The sequence below is a fragment of the Diplotaxodon limnothrissa genome, linkage group LG17 (assembly GCF_057381915.1).
Source record: "Diplotaxodon limnothrissa isolate DT_005_m linkage group LG17, D_limnothrissa_male_GT1.1, whole genome shotgun sequence".
In the NCBI taxonomy this organism is placed as follows: Eukaryota; Metazoa; Chordata; class Actinopteri; order Cichliformes; family Cichlidae; genus Diplotaxodon; species Diplotaxodon limnothrissa.
The window spans coordinates 31,939,664-31,960,785 of record NC_140612.1 but is presented as its reverse complement, the minus strand read 5'-3'; the positions used below and the strand labels follow the sequence as shown (position 1 = coordinate 31,960,785).

The window sequence follows — 21,122 nt, the reverse complement described above, 5'->3', positions numbered from 1 at the left end:
TGCTTAGAGCGACTGGTCCTAGCACACTTCAAATCCTGTCTCCCCCCCACCCTGGACCCCCACCAATTCGCATACCGCCGGAACAGGAGCACAGAGGATGCAGTCTCCATCGCAATGCACTCTGTCCTCTCACACCTGGACAACAACAACACCTACGCCAGAATGCTGTTTATAGACTTCAGTTCAGCATTCAATACAATCCACCCCTCACAACTCATCAGGAAACTGACAGACCTGGGTATCAGTTCCCTCATCTGCAAATGGTTACTGGACTTCCTGACCAACCGCCCCCAACATGTCCGGCTGGATAACCGCTGCTCATCTACCATCACAATGAACACCGGTGTACCACAAGGCTGTGTGATGAGCCCTTTCCTCTACTCCCTCTTCACCCACGACTGCAGACCTGCTGATGGTTCCAACACCATCATTAAGTTTGCAGATGACACCACGGTGATTGGCCTCATCAGTGACAACGATGAGGCCGCCTACAGGGAGGAGGTGGATCGTCTGGCTGAGTGGTGCGACAGAAACAACCTGCTGCTTAACACCGAGAAGACCAAGGAGCTCATCGTGGACTACAGGAGGAATGCTGACCCACATCCACCCATCCACATTAAGGGGACGGCTGTGGAGCGTGTGAGCAGCTTCAAGTTCCTGGGAGTCCACATCTCCGAGGATCTCACCTGGACGACCAACTGCTCCAAGCTGGTCAAGAAGGCTCACCAGCGCCTCTTCTTCTTGAGGACTCTGAGGAAGAACCACCTGTCCTCAGACATCCTGGTGAACTTCTATCGCTGCACCATCGAGAGCATCCTGACCAACTGTATAACAGTCTGGTACGGGAACTGCTCTGCCTCGGACCGGAAGGCGTTGCAGAGGGTCGTGAAAACTGCCCAGCGCATCGCCGGAGCACCACTTCCTGCCATAAAAGACATCTACAGGAAGCGGTGTCTGAAAAGGGCTGGGAAAATCATCAAAGACCCCAGTCACCCATCACATGGACTCTTCACCCTCCTGCCCTCTGGGAGGCGCCACAGGAGCCTCCGGACTAAGACCACCAGGTACCGGAACAGCTTCTTCCCCACAGCTGTCAGACTCCTGAACTCTGCCTCCTGACATCTGACCCACGTTAAACTCATGGACTGAACATACACACACCCACAATGGACAACTGTACCCTCAAACACACAATAATAACATGGAGTGAACCACCACTCTCAACCACTAGCACTTTATATAGCCTCTGTAGAAACTATCTACACCCTCACTTATCTTAACTGCACTACTGTATAGCTCTGTGTAAATAATCATTCTGTACATTCGATAATTTTTAATCCTACAACTGTTTACAACTTGCATAGTTCCCATTTCTGTATAGCTGTATATCCCAGATTCTGTAAAGTTATTTATTTCATATTCTGTATAGTTTTTCATATTTATATCCTGTTCATATCCTGTACATAGCTTGTACTCACTACAGCCTGTACATACTTATAGTTATAGAATATTCACAACATACTTCATACCGTGTACATTATAACATACCATAATAGACCCATTTCTGTAATATACTCACATATCTATATTATTGCTAATATATATTGTAATATATCTATATCACTAAGCACTTCTGGATGGATGCAAACTGCATTTCGTTGCCCTGTACCTGTGCATGTGCAATGACAATAAAGTTGAATTCTATTCTATTCTATTCTATTCTAAAGTCATAAAATTAATGACTCGAGTCTGACTCGAGTCCAAGTCATGTGACTCGAGTCCACACCTCTGGGGATTACCGTGTGTCAGGAAGCAGAGTCTAAATCATCATCTGGGAAATGAAAGGAGACAGAGCGATAGTGAAAGACGGAGAAACAGCAGAGAGTAATTCCTCCTGGGAGAAGAATGGTTCGAAGAGTTTAATCCCTGTTTAAGCTTTCTGCAAGCCTTTGTGACTGTGTCACAGAACTATCGGCTATCACACCAGCTTGACTTGATCTGGACCTTTCATACCTTTCATGCTGCAGACATACACAGATGTGGAGTAACTCAAGCTAATGCCAGTAAGGTTTAACAAGGTCTACTGAATCATGACATAGATGAAAGATAAGTCAAACAAGAAGGGTGAATGTGTAAGCATAGATTTGCCAGCGCATACACACTGACATTTCCATGAAACCAGCACACGTCCAACAAAGACAAAACTAAAGCGCTGACCAGCACAAAAGAAGGTGATCAAACTCAATAAAAGTCATTGTTCTCATACTATATATGTCCTTGACTCATTTTTATGTTTACATTTTGCACAGTAGGCGTGCCTTCACTGTACAAATGTTTATGCATATGTGTGTGTTCCTGTTCTAAGTTTTTACAGGCTTGTAGATAAATCGTCATATCTGTGGCTGCAGCTGCCAGTAAAAAAGACCTCCAGTGAGGGGAATCCAGAGCGTTTGCTCTCATTGTAAATCCTTTTTACCAGCCATAAACTGCATACTTTGTTTCCGAAGGTGTAAACAGGTTCACATGACCTTTGACCTTAGTCTGTGCACCACAAATCTCCAAGCTTAACTCTGCACATCTGCACTGCTGCGATCCCACAGTTTACTTTAGTTAGAAACATCTGTCTGAATTAATGAGTTCAGGTTTATTTGTTTACATATAGAGTAGTACACACATTATAGTCTGCATTCAATTGCAACCTTTCCTTCATCGTTCTCATCTTTCATGTCTCTTTAAGCTACAAACTAGCTGCTATTCTAATTTAAACTAGCTAAAAATAATGAGAGTAATCCATCAAATATCATTGCCAGAAAGGCTGAGAAATGTTATTGGCAGTAGAAGGTATTATAAAATCCTCTATGTGTTTGCTAAAAGGTCCAGGAGGCCTGATTCCAAACTGTCCAGAGAAATTTGTAAAGTTGTAATAAAAAAGACTAAATCTAATGATAGAGCCAACATTATGCTGCTGCACCTGGCTGTTTAGCACTCACTGAATAACCATTAGTGTGCTAAGATGTGCGTGTATGTTAAAGAGCATGCATGTGTGCCTCATGTGCGTTTAGGGGTTCAAATATTAAACAGAAGGCAGATGTAGTAAGCATGCATTATCTATGTTTTTCCTTTAACTTTGCACCATGATTGGGAGATAAAGTTGTATGAATATGTTTGGGAATGATTTTTTTGTGCTATACGCCCATGTGTGTGTAACAGGTCATAAACAGGCAGGAATGTTCCTATTGGAGGATTTCCAGGAAGCTTTCTGAGGTTTCTGACCTTCATGCTGCATTTACTGTACATATGTGAGAGTACGCGCATGTGGAAATAGACTTTTATTTTTTGGCGTTTCCTAATGACTCAACACTCGGTCCCCTGTCTTTTCACTTTTTCTAATGCTAAACATTTGCTTTGCTTGCTTTTTAGCATGTAGGTCATTTGCATTTGTAACTATCACACATTCACATCAAACCGTACCAACTTCATCCTCCTCCTCCTCTTCTCCTCTCTCATTGAAATTTTCTTGCTTGCAAAATCCATTTCCTCCCACTTACATGCCAATATTTTGCATGTCGCATTATAATTACATGCATGCAAAGCAATTATTTATTTGCACTGAGCCAATGTTGGAGAACAAATATACCGCTTCTCTTTCCTTTCGGGGTTCCTTTCCAAATGCAACATAACTTTTTCCTTTGGATAAAATGCTTTCATCAGACCATAGACCATTTCTATATTCTCTTCCTCTCCCTAGCTCTTGAATCTCCCTCTTTTGTCATTTCCATATCTAGTGCTTTCCTTTCTTTCCAAACTCCTTGAAGGAGCCAAAACAAGCTTTTATGCTATAATGATTATCATGTGAATATAAATCATACTTAATATGAAATTCATCCTCACAAGTATGCTGCACCTGTATGTTATAGTCCCTCTAAATGGTTTTAGATGTAATTTATAAAGATCAAATGTCTTTGGGGTTGTGTCAGGAGCATAAAAATCTGCCAAATCAACCATGTGGAGCTACCTGCTGTGGTGACCCCTTTGTGAATAAGAGAACAGCTGAAAACCTCTTTATCAGACAAGACAAAGTAACAAAATAAGTTATGCCTGGAACTAATAGTTACTGTCAATCTTGACTGAATAATCTGCAGTTCATTAAAACAAAACAAAACAAAACAAAACAGACACAGTACAGTAGATCTTTTATCTGGTAGGTTAGTTAAAGGTAAAGGCACCATAAACGGGAATACAGTTGATAGAATCAAATGGCTTCCACCGTCATCAGATCTCAATCTAACAGAAGACCTTTAGGATATGGTGGATTGGGAGATTACCATCATGTATGTGCTGCTGACAAATGTGCAGCAACTGTGTGATGCTGTCACGTTAGTATAAAACAAAATCTCTGGGGAATGTTGTCAGCAGTTTATTGAATCTATGCCATGAAAAATCAAGGACGGCAAAAGGCAGTTCAAACAAGGTGTATCTAATGAAGTGGCCAGTGTATATATATCTAACAAAAATGTGTCAGTTCATTTCTTTCTTTATATTTCTCCTCTCTCTGTATTGAATAACAAACCGGGGGTAATATGAATGTACTGTTTAAAAAACTGTAGTTTGCATTTCACACGTTTAAGTAAAAAGCAGAACACTTCACTCGTTGCTCGGTGAACTTTCTGCCTCGGCTCAGCGGAGGCTCAGTGCCATTCCAAGTTGTTTTAATATGTAAAATACTTCCTTTTCCCTCCCTCTGAAATCATTTTCAACAACTGCTGCAAACCGCTGAAGGAGGAGGAGGCGGAATCACAGGAGAGCTCACTACCCACAGCGCTGTAAACACGACATACAAATGTGCAGTGAAACCACGTCCGCACACACACAAAATACGCACATACGCAGTTATACACGGGGTCGTGTTCCAAACACAACCTGCTTTGTATTAGATCAAATCTCCGGCTCGGACCACACACAAATATTTGAAGCACCCACAAGCAGTTGTGTACATACAGAGCTGTGAGCGCAGCATCGCGTAACACAACAACAAGCACCCATTTTACAACATTCCCACATAAATGCACGTAAACAAACACGATGACACACAAGGTAAATAGATATTATGTGTTAACATTCATACACACACACTGATATACTTGTTGACAGGATTTTGAACTTCCCTAATTCTTCCAACCCCCACCCAAAATATCCCCAAGCACTGACCATACACACGCACACACATCTAATCATATAAACACAAATGTACAACGCAGTCAAGCCTTCATTAAACCTTAGAGTTGTACAAAAATCATATACTGAATATTGGTGATAATTAGCAGGAAAAAGGAAAACACACATGCACACAGACAATCTCACAAACTTCAGTAAACCTCAAACCCTTAAAAAAAAGAAAAACTTTTCAACCTCCCTCATTAGCATGTTGCTGATATTCAGGGACCCACATTAAGGTAGTATTAATATTACATTTGGAGTCCTGTATAAATATTTGATCAGAAATGCTCGCGGGCCTCATGTATGTTTACTGCACATAGTTCGCCCAACATTAACATCAAGGATTTCCTTTTAAGTATTTGGAATTCAGTATTTCCTTTGAAAATACAGGAAACATTGGTCTGCTTCACTGAGCCCATAAAAACTATAAAATACAGAAAAGAAGAAAAAAAAACAGCAAAAACATAATAGTTGAGTCTTTCCTGCTGTCGATGTGGTAGAAAAACATTTTGGAGGAATAAAGAAGGAGGTAGTTATTTTATGACTTGAGAAACAACTCTAGAAAATCCCTCAGGTAAGTAAATTTGTGAAGTAAATAAGGAGTAAAGGCAGCTAAGACCCGTGTGCATGTGTCTACAAACCTTCACAGTGTGAGTTACTGGAAACTAACTGTAAAAACACTGTGATACAAACAGAAAGAAATCGCATCTGTCCTTATGAAGATAAATCATATTTAAAGGGTATATCTAAACCAAAATGTTTTGGTAATAGTAACAGTGTAAGCATGTGACAGAGAGCCAGAGTTGATCTTGGCAGTGTCTTTGTTTAACATGGTGAACCGTGAGGTCCCGGAATTAAATACTGACGCTCTGTTTCTAAGTCTCATATTCATCTTTTGATTAACTTAACTGATCCAAACTGAGATTTTATTATAGATGAGTCGACTCGCATTTAGCTCTGTATCTTAACGGTGCTTTTAACTCGGTGCATAAAACATAACCATACAGGGAAGGGAAATAGAGCTGCATTCCTTTTCTAAAACAACCTTACAAAGCACAGTATGAGGAAAAACATACATTACACTGAGTATCGGTAGCACTTTATGATAATGTCACACTAGTGACAAATTCATCATTTATGTCACATTAAGCCTCCTTAGTATGCCATTTATAAATAGAGATATTTTACTATGACTACTATAATAATTACTATTAGTTGTGATGTAGTAGCAGTGTTAGCTGTACATGGTGTAATGGATGGGTGGATAAACATCAGTATTTATAAATGGCATACTAAGGAGGAGTAATGATATATAAATGATGAATAAAATAGTTGACAATATTTTACATTACTATTGCTTAAAAGTATGACATTGTTATAAAGTGCTACCTGAGTATCTACTGTTAACTGTACTATAGGCTTGTGAGTCTTAAACAAACAAGCTCTTAAACAAAATTTAAATGACAATAAACAATTAATTGAACAATGTAATTATTCATAAATATTGATTGATTACAAGCGGAACATCAATGAAAGCGGCCATTTTTAGCTAAATTTGTTCTGTTGTTAAATGTTGTGTTGATAAGCTAAGTGATTGAAAAAGCTCATTGATCCAGCTGAAAAACACAGCCGAAAGCCTTTGTGTTGATTAGAGAAGGATTTGGTTTGGGTTGAGTGATGGTGCCTCCATTTAGAAAAAGCCAAAATGCAAGATTTCATACTATACTATACATACTTGTGAATGACGTAGGACAATCTTTATCTTATGAGTACCTTATAATGACAGGTACTATCCTCACATCCACCAGAGGAGCTACACTATAGGACAAAGATATCGGGCCACAGCAGTCTGCCTTTACAAACATTTCTGACGGAATGAGTGGATGGGAAATTCTGACTGGAAAATGTCTTTCCTCCTAGATATTCCAACTGTTTGAACCGTAAGCGGTATTATTGAAAAGTGGAAGCATTTAGTAACTCAGCCACAAAGTGGCAGACCACGTAAAGTCACAGAGCACGGTTGGTGAGGCGCACCATGTCTAAAAGTTGCCAGTGGTCTGCTGACACAATAAACCACCTCGGGGATTAACATCTGCACGAAAACTGCACCCTGGGAACTTCATGGCATGGACTTCCATAACTGAGCAGCTCCTGGTAAGGTGTAATGTGTAGGTGATCAAGTACCTGTATTTTTTTAAACTAGACACTAGGATGTATTTACAGTTGCACACTGAGTTCTCCTACTTCTCTACTAGGATTTCACAGTTTGCTCTGTTCTGTGGAGAGACATGTAGACACATTGCATTATACAGTTTTTTGTCTTTTTGGCTATTTTAGCTATTCTCGTTTTTTCTTTACTATTTTAATCAGAATAGCAATTTTAAGATGGCGGATTTTTGAAGAAGAGGGTTTTTTTAAAAATCAGCTGCCTCCTAAACGGCTAAACTTGCAACACAATGTGCTACTGAACCGTACCTCTCCCCATATATTCTATTAAAATAAATATTTTTTTAGTCACTTAGACCAGTTCGGATTATTTAAGTGGTAGTTAAAAATCAGATCTGTGAATTCTTTCTTTTTTTTAATTCACAGATTTTGTTATAGATTGGGCTTCAATGTGACTGCAGGGTTTTTAATTAGATAACTCTCAGCAGCAATCCCTACGGTATCGCTGTCACCTATTAGCAGGCAAATTCCTACTTGTGTGTGTATGCGTATGTGCAAGTGTGTGAAAGAGAAAACAACAACAGCAACAAAAGAAGAAAATGTGCATGGTCTGTGATAGTGTGCGTGTGTGTGTCTGCGCGTTGTCAGCCATTAGCTGACAAATCCCTGCACCACCTCAATGCTCAGGACCTCAAACAGATACACACACAAACACACAGACCAAAGAAATTCCTTTTTAAGCTCCACAAACCTTGATGTCAGACATTTGGCAGTGGATGAGGAGTTCCTTAGCTCCACATGAAAACAACCCGTGAAAAAAAAATAAAAAAGGCAATATGTGGAAAAAAACAAAACAAAAAAGCACAAAAAAGGACAGAAGACGAAAAGATGTCTTCTGTCGTCTACCAGACACCAAGGCAGTACTGTCTTTTCTTTTGTTTTTTTTCTCCCCCTGAAGAGTTGGATCACAAAAAAACAAAATAACAGCAATGAAAAAGCTGACAAGTCGGCAGGGGGAACAGTGGCTCTAGAAGTTGAAAAAGAAAGAAAGAGCAAAGAAAGTGCTGGTACTGGGGAGACCTTAACAGCAGAGCTGAGCACACAAAACAGACCACCAGATTTATGCAGGAAACAGAAGGAAGAAGTGGTTATTATGTGGTTGATCACAATGCGTATGTCGGACAAATCTCAATATGACTTTGATATGTCGGTTTACAAAAAAAAAGGCGAATTCAGGATTTTGGTTTCTGCATGCTGGAATCTCATTACATTATGACGTCTTGAGTGGGGACAGGAATATTTAAAAGTTAAACAAGTTTGGAAAGTTTGGACAATGAAACTCTAAATTGGATAGTTAAATGTTTTGGAAAATCAAAAAGATGCGTGTTAGACCGGGTCATTTTCCATGTATTTGTTTAAGCCAGTCACCTGCCAAACCCCAGTATTGCTTGTAGGACTGGATGCATATGCCAGTCAAATCCCTCAGCAGTTGATTTTAATTGGCCAATTTTTGCATTACTTTTTTTTTATTGTTTTGCTTTTTCAAAGGACTGTCTCTTTGATGACTCTCCTCCGTAAAGTTCAGTCGGTTATAGTGCCACAAGGTGGTGCCTTCCTTCTTTTTGTTGTGTTGAACGAGAATTGAGAGTTGTACACAGAGACTGAGGAAGGAAGGTAGAGCAGGTTCTCTGTCATTTAAAGGTCGTTCAGTCTCTGCTCCTCCAGTTCACCTGACGTTTCCCTAAACTGCTCACAATGCATCCTATTGAAGTGCTTTCTTAACAGTTAAAAATGTACTAAAAGTGAATAGATTAAAACACCGAATTCAAGCATGTGAGTGCGAATAGGTGAAGTAACAGCAGGAAAGCACAATATAAATAGTGGTCCAATTACCATTCTTATCATGTATGGGTAGCAAATAGTTCGATATAACGATATATATCGGATGACGACATAAAAACGCCTATCGTTTCATTTTACGCTATCGTTTGTTTCGTGGTGTCGCAAAATAAACTGTTTATGGCAATATTTTTTCATCGTTTTGATGGTCACTGTAGTGGCTATATTCATTTCTTAAAGTTCTCTCTTTCTCTTATATTTAATATAACCACACTACTGACGGACAAGCGCCTGTTTTTATGCGTTGTCGTTTGCAACAACGACGGTAACAGCATCGCGTGTCCGCTTGTTTATGTTCCACATAAACCTTTCACAATAAAGCTCAAGATCCTGTTGAGACTTTTGAAAATAAACTGAATCACGTGAAAGAGCAGATTATTTACGGATGAGAAGTAAAAAAGAGCCGCCAGGTGCTAAAAAAAACAACAACCTTGGACTCAAACGTTAGAACAGGCTTTTCCCCTCAGCACGCCGTGTAATAAATACTCACAGAGAAAACGGCGGCTGTTACAACTTATGTCTAAAAATGTATCGTTTCATGCATCGGTTAAAACACTCGACTCCAGGTACATGACGCGCAGCTGGAAACACTTCCCGCAAGACGAGCTGCCCGAGATTCACAGAATTTACAGAAAATGTTACATTTTTGTGATTTATATCGTTATCGGACGATAGAATTCTTATATTGGGATATGAGATTTTGGTCATATCGCACAGTCCTAGTAGCAAATGTAGCATTTAGGAGAGCTACTATTGTATGGTCTATGCTTGATTCTGGAGAAAAAAGCACCAATGTGGAAATCTCTATTTCTCTGACCCAGTTAATGCCAGTGCTGGATAAACAATCCCCATGAATAGTCACGTAAAAAAGAAAGTTTTCAAAGGCCTCTGTTCTCCTGTAAATAGCTAAGTACATCCTTAGTGTGTGCATAGGAATTAAGAGGGTAAGCGTTTCATGACACTGTCCAGTCATTGTCCAGTCCAGACATAAACTCCTCTGTATGCCAAAGTGTTTTGAGGCTAATTTGAGGACATCTATCTAAAGCTTTGCTGAAACTCGATCATGCACAATGATCCCAAGCACGCCAGCAGAATGGATTAAAAAAAAGAGTCAAGGTGTTTCACTTGCTTACTTCCATTTACTTTTTACGGTTTAAAATCTTTAGTTTCAGTTAAACATTTATACGTTTCAGTGTTTAAGTTCTTTATCATTATATGTGTGATACTTATTAGAGGCAAGTTTTAAGACTTTCAGTAGTGGTGTCAAGAACATGTGAAAAGTGGAGTAATTTCTTTAGAAGAGCCACACAGACAGAAATCCAACAGAGATAAAAAGACCTCTGAGCAAAAGTTCACAGCTGTCCAAGTTAATTATGGAGATACATTTTGCTCGTTTGCTGTGGTAGCCTCAAATCTGAAGTTATTAAATGAAGCTCTGGTATCAAAGTTTAACTGCTAGTGTGGTGAAGACTCTGGCAGGGTGTTATAATGGAAAGTGAAAGGAAGAAACAATGTTTCCTCTTCAAAGCGGCACCAATGTGACAGCAAGAGTGAAGTGAAAGTCAAGGTGCCTCCTTCAAAGACAGACAGATATGATGAGAATTATTAAAATCAGAGTTTATGACAGAGTGAAGTAAGTGTCTTGATGCAAGGACACGCAGTATGACAATAAAGGAGAGAGATGAGAGAAATACAGGGAGAATGACGAAGGAAGAAAAATAGGCATGCTGTACTAACCTTGAGGCAAGACTGAGTAGAGCGGGAGACAACGTTCCATTGGAAAGTTAAAAGAAAGGGAAAGAGAGAGAAGGAGAGGGAAAGGTGAGAGGGGAAACAGGAGTTGAGAGCTAGGTTAGCCAGCTTGATCAATCTTCAAAGCACAGGAAAGACGTAAGAGACAAAAGAACAGACCGAGAGACATAATTACCCAAAGAGAGACAGCAGGCGGACACTAAGACAAGAAGACAGGCATGACCAAGCAAACAGTTAGGCAGGCAGACAGTCTCATAAAAACAGGTTAGACTCAGGCTTTTCTCCTTTCAGTACAACACTGAGGGCTATGAGAGGCCCGCTCAACTCAAATGACCCCTACAAACATTTAAGGGCACAATGACAAACCATGGAAAGTGAGCAATTAGCCAATCAAAGCAGAAGCTGAGGGCAAGCTCTCTATGAAATATTTCTTCAATGGTTCAGATTTTGTGGATGACTTCTTTTGCTTCCCACTGGGGCCACTTAAACAGTTCACCGGTTGTGGATTTGCAAAATCTCAAGCAAAGGGTAACCAGCATGCAATCATTAAGACATGAAATCTTAAAGAAAATTCATTTCCTAAACTGGCATACCCAAAACGTTTTCCATGCAATAACTCCTCATAACTGAACTTTGACTGAGCATGCCAGAGACAAATTGTCCATTACTGAGGAATATAACAATAAACTCTAATTTCTCACTACTCAGGTCTACACTCTGCTTCTCGCCAAACCTCCTCCCGTTTTCTCATATTTCTCTCTTATCCTTTTCCCATTTCTGTCTTTTCCGTGAGTTCTGTTTTCTGTTTCCCTCTCCCTGCGACGCAGCCCGTTCTTTCCCTTCTCTGTACGTCTCCTCTCGTTATTCTGTTCTTTCTCGCTGTTTTTCTTCTTCCACCACGTTTCTTTCCCTTTCCTTTTTCTGTCCTCTCTACGTTTTCCACTCTTCCATCCAAATCCTTTATTTTGGCCATCAGGGCAGATTTTCAGCCCCATTTCCCCTCAGTGTGAAGTCACTCAGTCTGCTCCAATTACTGTCCTTGTTACTGAAATAAATAACCTGGTGCCATTGCAGCTGGATTTACACTACAGGGGAAACAGAGAGGCTTGATTCTTACCCTTGTTTAACCCACATCTGATCTTTTCATTAGTAATGCTCCCGCTGCTCACTTGTAGCCCAAGGTTAGCCCCGGTGCCAAGCTAAGAGTTGGCCTGTGGCAAATGTATTCTCCTCTGACATACCTGTTAGCTCCAGACAAAGTCGTATAATTCACAGCAGGCTTAGGCAGCTTGAGGATAAAATCAGCATTTGTACATATAAGGTTTCGCAAAAGCCTTGTTACAGAATATAAGGTTGCTATCTCAAGCAGGGACTGCAAGCTAATTTTAACCATCTATCTGTTTAGACCAGCAGCTATGCTAAAACAGCTCACTGGTATCTTGACCTATATGGTCAATACTATCCTTCAACTTCAATGATTTATGTCCTATCAGATATAAGCAGCCATAACCAGAAACATCATAATAATCCTTAACATGGCAGTTATCAGACTTCTCCAGTCAAATTTTGAAAAGTAGACTATAAAGACAAAAATGTTATTCTTTCAGCCATGCAGTCTCCTTTTTACAAACATTTGTAAAAGAACTGGTTATTCTAAAGTGCTGGCTGAATTAGAGCGTGGTACAATAATAGGATGGCACCGCTGCAACAAGTCAGTTGGTGCATTCACCATCTGACTTGATGACGTCAGAGCAGGGTAGCATAAGCAGCTCTGTCCCAAGACGGAAAAAAATCAACTTTAGAATTGACAAGTGGAACTATTTTATATGAAATCGAAGGATTAACGTTTTAAGAGGCAAATCCGCTACCACTATCACTGCAATCCACATGATATTTAATCGAAACAAAAGTAATAAAAAGGATATCCTGACATACCTTTTTGAGCTATGTCTAGTAATTTGCGGAAACCTGTATATACAACACTGCCACAGTAAAGGAGCAGTGCACTCCAACCTACAGAAAATGTACCTCTAAGCCTGTTGCACCATCTTATCAAAGAGATTGTATGGCTTAATCACTGAAATTAGCCATGGATAGTTTCCCTCATCACACCCCTAACAGCTAAATGAATCTGCTACATGATAAGATGTACAAAGAACTGCATATCCTCTGATATGACTGCTGTACAACACTTCACTTCACAGCAATTACTTTAAGAGCAAGTTAAATTTACTCATACTTAATCTAAAATTTTGTATTAAAGGACACTTTTCTAAGTCTAAATGTAACACTTTTCCACTTACCAAAGAGCAGCTTTCAAACTCCAGATATTAAATTTCACTTTTAAGATGCTTTTATTTTATTGTACCCTACTGGGATAATGAAACATCTTTCCATATAAAACCAATCTGCAATTTTAATTGCTTATAAAGTTACTGTATAATGTTGTCTGTAAACTTAGTACTGCTGTAAATCTGCATCTGTGGCTACTGGCAGACTAAACATCACACAGACACACTTAAAACACACATGTTTGAAGTTATTCGGTGCTGAATTATTAATAGTCCTGTGTTTCTACTGGCCAAAGAGAGATGCAGTGAATCTCCCTGAAATCATTAACAACCATAAATCTCGCAGTCACGTTGCTAAATGCACAGACAGAGAAAAGGAGGCGAATCTAGAGTTAGGATGGGTGGAGATTCTGTCCAAGAAAGAAACTGAAGTAAAAGATTCAAGAGACAGCAAGCGAGTAGGCGCTGACAGATGGCATAAGAAAGTTCAGAAATCAAAGGCATAAAAAGCCATACAGAGAGAGGAAGACAGGCGGGCTATAGACACCATCTGGCCCATTTAACCAATGAAGATGAACTCTAATTTCACAAGAGCAATGCATTCTCCATTATTCAACAGCACCAACTAAAAATGCACCAAACACACCCTTAAAAAACTCAAACCACTAATATCGAACTGCTGTCCGTAATATAATTTCTTTAAGTACTGGGGCTAAACAGACACAGAGGCACAACATCAAACAGGTATTCAGGTAAACACAGAGTTAGGGAGGCATGCAGGCAGACAGAAGCTACAGGCAGAGAAATAAGCAGATATAAGCAGAAAGGAAAGGCAGAATAAGAATAGCTAATGAGGTAGACATGGTGTACACAGGCAAGAAAGGTTGAGAGAAAGGTTAATCCAAAATTGCACAGCAAGGTGGAAAAGTGGATAGAAACATCTGAAAAAGAGTCTGAAAAAGAAAACGATTTGTAGGTAAACTCTGCAAGTCAAGCATCCTCTGCTGAAAGTGAAGCAAAAGTGAAGCGAGAAAACAGAGCCACTAAATGAAAGAGTTGCATCATTGACAGGAACAGAGGCTCAAAGAGTTTCGGTGCTGTACAGCAACTTCGGTGCCAAACTGTGCCCTCATTTTACAAACTTTGGGGAGCTGTTTGGCTTGTCATACTGCAGTAACAGGCGACTAAGACTTTGTGCTCATGCCTAGATATGTAAGAGTACAACTAGCTCCAATTTCTGGACGTGGGAGAGAGAACAGTACAAGTACACCATAACAGAGAAACTCAGCAAGTAGTGATCCAATGCCGCAACTCTTTGATGGTGATTATTAGTGAACATACTCAGCTCTGTCCCATGTGGAAAGGGCTGGCAAATACAAGAAAACCTGACGAGAGAAGATCTTTTTCAGTGTTATACACAACCTATGATGAATGAAGTATATGTGTAAGATGCTGTCGGTCATTATTTTTTATCTAATAATCCAGATTTATGAATTTGTTTTGCATGTTTTTCATCTAAAATCCAAACTTCTTACCCTGTGGCTAATGCTTCATAGCCTTTTCCACATGGGTGGGGGTTATTATCACAGTGCTCTTCTGACAAGCAAAGTGAGTTTCTTTCGTGCAGTGGTCAGACAAATAACTGACTGACAGAGCTGTCAGCCACTCACGTGCCCAGGTAGTCCCATACTAGCCCCCCCATTGGCTGCTGAGAGGCAGCCGGGGCAGGGGCCTGTTTTCGCGACTGCTGAGAACGCCACAGATGAGAGGCAGCAGGATTTCTGGGATGTTACGGGATGTTATGAGCGCAAACACACACAAAAAAAACCATAAATGCACTCACACCAATGCGAACCAATGTGAATATACACATATTTGTGTATAAACATGGGAATAAGAAGGGGAATGGATGGAGAGATGAATTAGGGTGCAAGAAATAAAGGAGAAAATGGTAGGAGGAAATGGGAAGAAAAAGAGGGAGAGGAATGAGCCTGCAACAACTAATGAGTTCGTCTTACAGGAAAGATCACCAATGACTCTAATCGGCTTCAGATTCAGTCAGAAAATAAAAATAATGGGTGGTAAAGTGGAATCTGAGACACAGTCTTTCACACAACCTAGAGACAGGTCAGTGACACCCTGAATGAATGAATGAGGCTTTAGCAACTGATTTCACAGTCACAGCCAGCAAACTCCAGTAGCCCCTTACAGCCAGTGGAGGAATACAAATTTTTCCATCGGGACCGATCTCTAGGCCTGTGTGACTGAGCCTTAGATAAACAATCATTTCACCAATAAACACAATTTATCCATTGATTTAGGTTAAAGGAAAGAGATACACAAGTATTAAAAGAAAACTGCTCAGTGTCGATAATTGTTTAATCTACCATATTTATCATCCTTTCTTACCTCTCTAGTTCATGAATCTTTTTCTCCTTGTCATTCTTTTCATTCTCCATCTCCCTGAGGATCTCGAGAAGTCGTTCCACCTCAGATTGGGCCTTCCCAGCCTCCTCTTTGCACCGGGTCACTTCCTGCTCAAGGCTGGAGATCCGCTCAGAGAGTTCAGCGTTGGCCTGAGACTCTGCCGCTACACTCTGAGCCTGGAACAGGATTTAATTATTAAAAATAAACCAAGTGTTAGCTTTCAAAATGAGGTGACCATCACGCGATTGAAACGATAAGCTCAAACCAAAAAAGGACGTGCCAGTAACAACATGTGTGGAGGGTGAGCTGGATGGATTTCAAAAAGATGCATGCTTTTAGAAAATTTTTAGTGGAAGTGTTCCTCTTAAATAAAATGACATTTAGCTCTAAACATCAGGCTTTAGCGGTAAGATACAAGATTTGTATATGTCAGGTTTTAGATACTGCATTTACAGTAGCATATAAAGCAAACTGTTGAAATAGACACCCCAGTATTGTAGAAATTATGTACAAAGCATGTTACACATTTTTTTAAAGGGCTCTAATTGTTTCCAAATATTCCTAGTGTTTTTTTCCATGTTTTCCACTCCAAAAAACTCAAAAAAAATATTTCTGTTTATTACTAGCGAGAAATGTGAAGACCTGTGCTGAATGTATGTGCACATCCTTCACCTTAATTTAGCAGATAAAGTCTGAACAACAGTATTTCTTCAGTTCTGAGCAGTCTCATACTCAGCGAAACACAATACTGTTTTCTTCTGAACATTTCCAACAGGCGTCTGGGATGCCAGGGGACAAACAACACAGGTTTTGTGGCATAATATAAATTTTCATTAACCATTTGTATTGCAATGGCTTCATTCTAGTTTTAGCTGATTGTTTGGGGGACTTTAATTTCTCAGTCAGCTTACTGTATTTTTTCTTTTTTTTGGCCCACATGTCTCTAACAAATCTATGATCGCCTCTTATAAACTTTTATAGATTTTAGATTTTCAATTGTAAGATTTTCAAGACTAGACAGGTGTGGTTCCGATGCTAAAAGCTTATATTTGTATCAAATTAATATTTAAAGTAATGACTTTTAAGAATGCCACGTTTGACACAATTCACCAAATCTAAGAAAGATGTCATCTAATAAACAGACGTTTATTAGATGACATCTTTCTTAGATTTGGTGAATTGTGTCTTCATTTTTACCCCCATGTCAGACGATACTTTTAAACCACCCTCTGCCCTAACTGCTCTGAAATATCTGTTTCCCCATGGTAAGGAGAAAGAGATGATGAGGAGAATATAATATAAATGAAAGTATTAGGCATATGTGTTTCACACACTCGCAAATTGGCACACATATAACATTAACAAAAAAAGACAAAACCACAAGCTAAGTTTCTGGTAAATATTAGTATGAACGATGAGAAAAGGTGAATAAATTTAAAAAGCATCTAAGTTTTAGTGGCTCTCTTCTTTCTTCTGCTCTGTTCATCTAAACTTAAGACACAGAAAATGTGAGAAGAAGAAAGAAAAAAAACAAAGACAAATACAACAAGTTATAACCAGCTTAGAGGTTAGAACAGCTGTGTATATTTCCCAGAAGTAAATGTTGCTCTTGGGATGGACTTAGTATGTGTGTGTGTATGTGCGAATGCCTTGCTCCTACAATACATAAACCCTATTAGTTTTGGAAGTGTACAACAGTTTTCATAAGTCTTTATGTGGAGAGGAAATGTTTGAGAAGATCTGGGTGGAGCAGAGACAGAGAAAGACAAATAAAGGAAGAAAGAAACATCACGCACACAATGTCACATTCACAATTTTTCCATCCGCGTTACAGTAAAAGAAAGAGACTGAAATCAAGTCTGATGAGTAAAACACCACACATTCCCCCTTTTCTCTCACACACATATAACAACACACATGCATCCAGAAACACACACAGCTCTGGATACACATTCGGCATGTGATGGTGTGCTGTCTTCACCAGTCTGTGAAAGTGACTGTAAGGCTGTCAGCAAGCTGTCACACACACAACATTTTCTGGGCTGCTGTGTGGGAGAGAATACGTATGTGATATGCACACACACACGTGCACGTACACACTCTCTGCCTTCCTAGGAAGGCGCAAAAAGAAATGAGAGGTTAGGTTTAGTTTTCTGCTGTTTTCCATGCTTTAACTGTAGCTACTCTAAACAGCTTTTCACCTCTGAGTTTCATGCAGTAGATAATCTTGTAGTCGTCAGGAATGAGCCAAGAAAATTCCACCTGCTTTTGTCTAAATGCGGCCTACAACAGGTGACATAAAATCCCTCGTTCTCTCTTTGAAGGCATCAGCGTTTTTGCTTTCATAGCTCTATGAATAATTTGCCATTTACTTTATATTTACAGCCTTTTCAGCTAACCTTCTTTAGTTGGTTCTCCAGCTTGATGCACTCCTCTTTCTTCTGCTCCAGGTTTATTTCCAAACTTTTCAGCCTGTTGTCCTTCTTGAGAGTCGAGGAGGCCAAAGAGGAAGCCTTCTCCTTGAGATCCAACACTGATGTCTGGGTGGAGGAAAAAACATTGGAGACAGCTCCTTAATAGTTATTACTTATTTAGCTTATTCTTCACACCCATTAGAAAACAACAATGGATTAATTAAATTTTTTTATTTTTTCCAACCTATAACAATAATGTTATATTTAGCAAAAATAATTATTATGAGGTAGGGAAAAAACATTTGTGTGCTTCTGATTATAAGATAAGAGAGAGAGATAAGATAGAACTTTATTAATCCCTCGGGTGGGTTCCTCTGGGAAATTCGACTTCCAAAAAGCACAGCAACGACCGAAGTTACAGTTACAGAATTGTTATATATATATATATATATATATATATATATATATATATATATATATATATATATATATATATATATACACACACACACACACACACACACACACACACATATATAAATACAGAGACAAATATAAATAAAATATACAAAGGGGATAAATAGAATAAATAGGAATAAAAAAAAAAAAAAAAAAAAATATATTACAGAAAGAAATTCTTATTCATAATATGTGATATTAGACAAACAGATTTAAAGTGATAATAATCTGCAAGCCCTTCTTAAACCCTTCGGTCATGCACTCTGTTTGTCATTGCATTTCCTGTGACCTGTCTCTTTTCGCACTCTCAGGCTCAATCCGTCTGTCTGTGAAGTCTCTCTTTTTCTTTCTTTTCTTGGGATTTCCTCTTTTGGTAGGCGCAGTGAAACAGAAACCAATGAGACCAGAAGGAGAGACTGTCAGACATGTAATTTTACCCATGACTGACAATAACAACTCTAGACTCCGGATCATCATGTTTGACTGGGCTTTGGTCAAAGAAACCTTACTCTGATTATATTTAGGTACGCATATATACTCCTGTTGTCAGACAAACCCCACATCTGCCTTCAGCAGCAGAGAGAGGAATGCTTGTTTTCTCTGAGAGTTTCCCATGTATTTCTGAAATTATATTATAGGACTGTGACAGGTTTTATGACCCCACAATCACTAAAATTAGTTTAAGGAATACAGTACAGTCAGACAGGGTACAGAGAACTTTTTACAGTAACAAGTAGAAAACTGCCCTTTTAAAGGAACAGCCCGAGTTTGGTAACTTTACCTAATCAATTTCTTGTTGAAAAAGATCAATAGGAGTCTTCATATCAAGAATACAGTACCTCTATGCTAGCCAGCCTGTCATGGTCCTGGGTCATTTTGACCCAGTGTTCTTAGGTTTCTTATGTTTTTGTATTTTGTTCTTTATTCATTCCATGGTTCCTAGGTTGTTCAGTTTAGTTTACTAGATTTGCCGTCGTGTCTTTACCCCCAGGGTCCCCCTCCACGTGTCTGAGTCCCCATGCCTTGTTTCTCCTCCTTGTGTTTTATTTCACGCTTTCCCTGGTCCGCTATGTCTGTGTTCTCTTCCTCTCTGGTCTGCGTCTCTGTGTACTTCCTGTTTTACTTTGATAGTCTCCCGTCTGTGTACGCCATTGTTGTGTTTACTCCTGCCGTGTCTCGTTACGATTATCAGTGTCACCTGTGTTCCCCGTGTGCTCCCACTTCCCTCATTAACCATCTGCGTATTTATGTCCGCGTCTCCCTCAGTTCTGTGTTGTGTTGTCCCACATGACTGTGTGTCCTGCCGTGTGTTTCCTCGTGAGTCAGTTCCTTTAGAATCTCCCAGTTTAGTTTTATATTATTTTGTATCGCCTTTAACTTCTGTCAGCAATAAAGTATTTTGAGTTCAGTCCTGTTTCCCGTGAGTTTGCGTTTGGGTCCAATTCCTGCCTGCACACAGCCTAATTGTGACACAGCCGATATCATTCTACACATCCAAATGTGATTGCTTTACCCTGCTTACAATTCTTGCTCCCTCTGCAAGCAGCTTTGCAACCCACCTCAACCCCAGCTCCTCATTTTCATGCTGCATCTAACTTTATCAATGCCATGTCTGATCCCTTCACTGTTTTTGTACTGGAATATTCCCACCTTGTGTTTTCCATATATGCATAAGGAAATCTCATCAACCCATCATTGCAGATGGCTGCTCCTCCCTGAGTCTTGTTTTGCTATTGGTTTCTTCCCTTTAAAGGTTTTTTCCTTCCTACTGTCGCCAAGTGCTTGCTTAAAGTGGGTCATTTGATTGTTGGGGTTTTCTCTGTATTATTGTAGCTATGTTACAATACACAGTGCCTTCAGGGGACTCCTGTTGTGATTCTGCATTAAATAAAACAGAACTGAAATTGAAGAAAATCCTTTACAACAGAAAACTGCATTTCTACATGTATTGCTCTCTAAATTTCAATTCAGAATCAACAATTAACTTGACATTCATTTCTCTGGACTGTGGGAGGAAGCCGAAGTACCGAGAGAAAACCCAGAAAGTTACAGGGAGAACATGCAAAGTCTACCCAGAAAGGCCCCAGTCGCTCACTGGATTAGAGCCTTATATGCCTTAGTGAAATAACTAAGGCACATAGTTAAATTTGCTCTTACTGCAAATCCTGCAGTAAACAATAGTTTAGTTTTGACGGTGTCCCTTCTGATAGTTGTGTTACTTCTTAATTTGCTTTCTTGCCTTTTGGCTTTAAAGCAGGACCATCAGTTACACTGCGATAGGCTTTCATAACAGAAAATCTATGTTAAAATATTTATTTTCCTTAAAGTAGATCTTGCATGTCTGATGTATAAGCTTAATATAAAATATGTATAAATGTTATGCTTCAGACTCATGTCAAGCTGACATCACCTTGGAATAGTTTTGCTTAAATGATCTAGGTGGGTTTATAGAGCTCAAAATCGGCATAACAGGTCCCCTTCTAATCTCAACTTCATG

The 21,122-nt window shown here is 39.5% G+C and overlaps 1 protein-coding gene across 4 annotated transcripts in view; it reads right to left on the bottom strand.

The window, feature by feature from the left end:
• Positions 1–21,122, bottom strand: part of LOC146615258 (ELKS/Rab6-interacting/CAST family member 1-like) — a 162,174-nt gene that overhangs the window by 88,190 nt on the left and 52,862 nt on the right. For 3 of the 4 annotated variants that reach the window (XM_085376026.1, XM_085376027.1, XM_085376028.1), the window contains 2 exons: positions 18,152–18,292; positions 15,735–15,928 (listed from right to left, as the gene is read on the bottom strand). In XM_085376026.1, coding sequence (XP_085232152.1) covers positions 15,735–15,928; positions 18,152–18,292 — 335 coding nt within the window. Of the gene's footprint in view, positions 1–11,019; positions 11,032–14,995; positions 15,107–15,734; positions 15,929–18,151; positions 18,293–21,122 lie in introns of all 4 variants that reach the window. The other variant, XM_085376029.1, reaches the window with a different exon arrangement.